Source organism: Microtus ochrogaster, chromosome 5, assembly GCF_000317375.1.
Source record: "Microtus ochrogaster isolate Prairie Vole_2 chromosome 5, MicOch1.0, whole genome shotgun sequence".
Taxonomy (NCBI): domain Eukaryota; kingdom Metazoa; phylum Chordata; class Mammalia; order Rodentia; family Cricetidae; genus Microtus; species Microtus ochrogaster.
Window position 1 is genome coordinate 91681949 of NC_022012.1, and position 5879 is coordinate 91687827.

Sequence of the window (5879 nt, forward strand, 5' to 3'; positions counted from 1 at the left end):
TCCCTGCCTCTGTTCAAGGCATTCTTGAGTAATGACTGCTCTCTCACCGCCACCACTGTCATTCTCCAGACCTGCTCAGGGCAAGGCCTCCACACAGCTCCCTCCAGCCTCTGCTGCCTCACCCTTTCCTTGGTGCCCCCTTTCTGCTGCCTCGCCCCTTCCTTGGTGCCCCCCTTTGCTGCCTCGCCCCTTCCTTGGTGCCCCCCTTTGCTGCCTCGCCCCTTCCTTGGTGTCCCCCCTTTGCTGCCTCGCCCCTTCCTTGGTGCCCCCCCACTGCCTCGCCCCTTCCTTGATGCCCCCCTCTGCTGCCTCGTCCCTTCCTTGGTGACCCCGTTACACCCCAGCCCAAGAACAGGCACAGACCAGGTCATGTAAGCCATTTATTAGTTTGTTTGAAAAATAATGTATTTCATTTATACACGAAGCTTGGTGAGAAGTGCTCGTTAACTTCAGACAACACCTGACATGTACGCATGTCCCTCCCACCTCCTGTCTACTCTCTTCTCTCCTCCTGCGCACCGCTGTGCCGTTCTAGAAAAAGAGACTGTGCTGAGCCAAGGAGTTGGGGCTAGCTGGCTCCCACCCTTGGCCATCCTGTTTGCAGCCAGCCCCGGGCACCTGTCTTAAGGCTCCGAGGCTTTCCACACACTCAAAACCACAGTGTCCTTCCGGCCAGCTGGGATGGCAGCCCTGCCAGCCCCAGGCCACATTCCTGCCTATGCAGCCCGACACGGGTGCCAAGGAGGGACACATATCTCTCCAAGCCTTGAGAGCAAAGCACAGATCTACAAAAATAAGATTTCCACTCAGAGAAGCGTCACCAGGACAGTTAAAACCCAGCTCTCCCCACACGGGACTCAATGGGGACACTGGATAAGTCTCCAGGGGTGGGTGGGGCTGGGGCTGGTTGCCACCAAGGGAACTGAGGTGGCAAAAAGAAACATAATACTTGACTCGCCCTCAGTGCCCCCCTCAGGCACTGCCATGAGCGTCCAGCCCTCCGACAGCTCGGCGAGGTAGGTAGGAGCAGCCAGCCTGCAGTGGGCAGGTGAGACTGAGGTGGCCTGTGAGGTGGGTGCCCCCCAGCCGAGGGTGGCTCTGCTGGAGAGCTAGACTTGGGCAGCCGAGCCCCTGCTTGCTCAGGCTCCACCAGCCAATCGCATCACCTCAGTGGTTTCTCTCTATTGAAAGATTTGCATATGCTAAATAGGATTGTCAGCAGCTGAAGAGGTCACGGGGATAATTGGACGAGTAAAATTATCTTTTCCCTGAAAAAAAGCCTTCTCGGAAGACTCCTGGGATGGTCAGACCCCTGCCCTCAGGGATCCTGAGTCCAGACAAGTCCAGACCCTGTGCTGAGCCCCAGTGCCACACTGCCTCCTTCCCCAATAGGATCAATGGCTTGTCCCCTCCCACGGAACCACGTGGAACCATCCAGGGCCTTTCTCTAGGCAGGGCCAGGCTGCCCTCCTGCTTCCACAGTGTCTGACGAGGAGCTGGAGCCTCAATGGGAATCCTTTCCATATGCGGTCAGAGGCAGAGAGACCCCAGGGGAGCCTGGGAAATGGAGACCACTTCCTTTGTCAGATGGGCTGTGCAGCTGCCATGGCTGGGCACAATTCAGTGGCCCACATGGATCAACCTTCTCTTCCCTTGGCTTGTGGGCAACCTTCTCTTCCCTAAGCTCCGTGCCTGGCTGTGAGTGGGGCTGGCCCTCCTCATATCCTTGGGCTCCAACATTAATACTCTTACAGGAGAGGGACAAGGAGCAGAACCCGTCTGAGACCCAGGCTGCTTGTCGGGAAGCTTTGAATTTTCTTAGCACTGACCTCAGTGGAGCCTGAATAGAAAGGAAAATGGGATCCTGGGGACAACGGTGTGTGTGTGTGTGTGTGTGTGTGTGTGTGTGTGCGCACGCGTGCGCGCACGCATGCAGAGTGAGCGCCACAGGAAGAAGCTCACGCTTCAGGGCCAGGGAGAAAAACTTGTCTCCCTTGGAGCAGCTCACACTTGCCCAAGGGGCTCCTGGGCCCCCGTGGCCTGTGTGTGGCCCCAGTGTGTGAAGTGTGTGCACACGTGTGTGTGAGTGAAGGGCTTAGGCCTTCCTGGCTCCTCAGCCCACACAACAGGAACCACGTTCCTCCCTTGGGGCATGAAGACCCGAGGAAGCCACACTGGATCCCACTTAGCTTGGAGAGCAGAGTCCGGGCAGCTCAGCAGACACTCTTGTTCAGGGTTAAGGAGAGGCAGTGTGAATTGCAGATGTTCATGGAAAAAGGTGTTCTTTGCTCAAGTAAAAAAATATCAAATATAATAAATCTATGAAAGCCTGTTCACAACACGGACAGTGTGTTTTCCATTCCACCTCAGAGGCTGGGAGAGAGATGCTGTTCAGAGCCTGGCCAGACAGGCTCCAAGGGTGTGCCAGGCCTCCGGGGACAGGCCTCTACCAATAGGGGTTCCTTCTGCTGCTCCTGGCTTCAGTGCAGAGACACAGAACTCTGCCTTGTGGTTCCTCCAACTCAAGGCTCATCTGTCACCTCTACAGTCCAAAGCCAGGAAGGCCTCAGCTGACAGTGGTTTTAACTGCGTTCCAGTACGGCATGATTCAACAGGGTGTGTCACGGCCATCGGGGCCAGGCTCACACTATCGATTCTCGGTCCCTATCTGGAGATGGGGGGAAGTCAGCGAGATCCTCACTGCGGCTATAGTCCGATGCTCGCACTGGGAGGTTATCACTGGTGGCTCTAGTGACACTGTCGTAGGACGGGGGGAAGGATGTGGAGGAGATGGAGGAGCTGGAGGGCGGACCACTGCGCCGGGAGAAGTTCTCGTTCATCATGTAGGCAATGAGGCCCTCTCGCTCAGGGGCATCCTCTTCCGAGAGGCCACTGCCCGTCTGCTGGCGGAAGAGGAAGGAAGCATGCTTCACGGAGCGCTGCAGTAGGTGCCTCCGGAAGGCTCGCTGGATGACCGTGGCTGACACCTCTTCATGCTTCCGCCGGAGGGTGGTGGTGATGGGCTCGTAGGAGATCTTGGAAGGATTGGCTGCCATGAATTTCTCCTCCATCTGGATCTTCAGCGCGTCCATTTCTCCGGACTCCCCGAGCACCCTTTTGGTGAAGGCGAACAGGATATCCATACAGTGGATGCGGTCCCCGCTCACCATGGGCAAGTCCATGTTGATGAGGCTTATCTGGTTGGGCTTGGCGATGCGGAGAGGCTCGGACAAGGCGTCTGCAAAGTCAGACAGGGCCAAATACTCAATGAACTGGGTGGCCTCGGGGTCGAACTTCTCCCAGATCTCATAGAACATGTCAAAGTCATCCTCGCTCAGGGGCTCCGTGCTCTCTTCCGTGGCCACACTGAAGTTCTCCAGGATGATGGCGATGTACATGTTGACCACGATGAGGAAGGAGATGATGATGTAGGTGGTGAAGAAGAGGATGCCCACCGCCGGGCTCCCACAGTTCCCCCGGGAGCCATTGCTGTTGGGCAGATTGGGGTCACAGTATGGGGGCCCCGTGTTGAGGATGGGGCTGAGGAGGCCATCCCAGCCGGCTGATGTGGTGATCTGGAAAAGGCACAGCATGCTGTTGGCGAAGGTCTGGAAGTTGAACATGTCGTCAATACCAGCTTCCCACTTGACATAGGCGAAGTTGGCCATGCCAAAGATGGAGTAGATGAACATGACGAGGAAGAGCAGGAGCCCAATGTTGAAGAGGGCGGGCAGGGACATCATGAGGGCGAAGAGCAGCGTGCGGATCCCCTTGGCTCCTCGGATCAGCCTGAGGATGCGGCCGATTCTGGCCAGACGGATGACCCGGAAGAGCGTCGGGGAGAAAAAGTACTTCTGGATGATGTCAGAGAGGACAGTGCCTGTGGGATACAAGCAAGACTGTGGCCACCATGGTATCTCTACCTTCCTTCCAGCCCAGGTTCACTCAGGGCAAGTGCATCTGTACAGAAGGCCAGGTCAATGGGACAGTCTAGGACTTGGCCTCGGCTTGCCTCTATGATCTAGGAGATGAAGATCTATACTAGATGGCTTCTCAGCGCTGTTCTACTTGTAAGGACGCACCTGTACAATGGAGGTGTGCCGGGACACTGTTACATGTGTTCTGAGGCCAGAGGGTACGCACTCAGCACTGCAGCGGCCCAGCAGGAACCAGAGCTGAAGGCTTTCTGCTCCTCACGGTTTAAAGTATGGGCCAAGGACTAGCAACCTAGGGCTCTCCTGGAGGCTTACTGGAGATGTAAAATCTCAGCTCTACCCCAGCCCATTTCCTCTTAATGCATCCAGACACTGCCCTGCAGCTTCATGGGGCCCACTGCCCTGCAGCCCCCTGAGGCACACTGCCCTGTGACCCCATGAGGCACACTGCCCTCCTTACCTTCACCTGGGGCCTTGGGGCATTTCTGAGCCTACTTCATGTTTTAAATGCCTGCCCATCACTGCCACAGCAGGGATGCTTGTCTTAACCTTTGTTTAGATGTAGATGACATTTATGGCAGAAAGGCAAAGGCAGGGTGATTCCAAAGGCAGATGTGCACTCATGGGAATGGAGTGGGGGGCCAAGCATTTGACTCTGAGCCCAGCAACAAAGGAAAATATATACGGTCAAAATTAGACTTCATTGAAGTTAAAACACCCGTGCTCCAACAGACATCACAAAGGCAGGAAAACAAAGGGAGAAAGGGAGGGAATAGTTTTGATTTGTATATTTGATAAGGGACTAGAAAGTTGAATAGATAAAGCACTCTTGCAATTCAACAATAAAAAGATAAAATACTCTAATTTTTAAAATGAACCAAAGTTTTTGAACAGCTGTTCTCTATGGAAGACAAGCGGAAGGCTAGTGAGCACAGGGAAGACTTTCAGTTTCACCAGCCACCAGGGCATTGGAAACAAACTCCAATGAGGAGCACTCTCTCCAGGACGGCTGCGGCCACCGTAAAAGGCCGTCGTGTGTGCCGGTGAGGAGGTGGATTAATGGGAGTTCCCATCACCAACGCTGAGTATGTGAAATGGTGCAACCATTTTGGAAAATGGTTTGATAATTCTTGAATATTTTAGATTAGTGGTTGCCAGGCGTGGAAGGACAGTGGACGTGGAGAGGGGTTACCAGTGGTGAGAGTCTCTCTTGGGGGTTGTCTAGTACTACATAGAGGAATGGTTGCTCAGTTTGGTGACAATCATGTTCCATATGACAGTTGTCAAGCCAGTGTAGGCCACAGCGTAACAATGGTCCTACAGGATTGTACTGCCCAGTGACCTTGTGGCTGTCTTTGTGTTAGACAAATTCTGTGATGCTCACGCAATGATGAAACTGCCTAATGACATGTTTTCCAGAACATATCCCTGGTGTGAAGCAGTGCCTAATGGCACTGAAATCCATCCACAGAATGTTCTCCATCAAGTGAATTTTAAGTTAACCTTCTGTGAATTTTATAGTACATGAATCATATCTCATTAAAGCTGTCACAAGAATTTGGGTTCTGGGGCTGAACAGACATGGTGAGGGCCTTGTCTGTCATGCTCTTGTCCTGTGTTGTTCCTCCTCGGGACTTAGCACACAAGTCAGACTGTAGGATGAAGGAATGATCTATGTCTCCTACACTATCAGGCAATCTACCTCTCATTCTTAGGGAATCGGCTTGCCTCTTCTTCCTTCAGCCTGGTTGTAAGCCTCTGTCTGGAGGGTAGGGGAGTCTCTACAGTGGCCGCTCCTTCTCCTAGCCTCAACCCTAAAGAGTTCACATAGCTGTGTCCCAGGGAGAGAAGGGTCAGGATGGAGTATGGGCTGTCTTCAGGTTGGCCACTTTGGCTTGAATGCACTCTCCCAGAGAAGTTCTATTCAGAATGATGTGTACAGCT

The 5879-nt window shown here is 53.9% G+C and overlaps 1 protein-coding gene across 6 annotated transcripts in view; it reads right to left on the bottom strand.

The window, feature by feature from the left end:
* Positions 1–377: 377 nt before the first annotated feature.
* The window catches only part of Scn5a (sodium voltage-gated channel alpha subunit 5), an 81763-nt gene continuing 76261 nt past the window's right edge, over positions 378–5879 (bottom strand). For all 6 annotated transcript variants that reach the window (XM_026779074.1, XM_026779072.1, XM_005348090.3 and 3 more), the window contains one exon: positions 378–3880. In XM_026779074.1, coding sequence (XP_026634875.1) covers positions 2643–3880 — 1238 coding nt within the window. In that variant the 3' untranslated portion in view covers positions 378–2642. The remainder of the gene's footprint in view (positions 3881–5879) is intronic.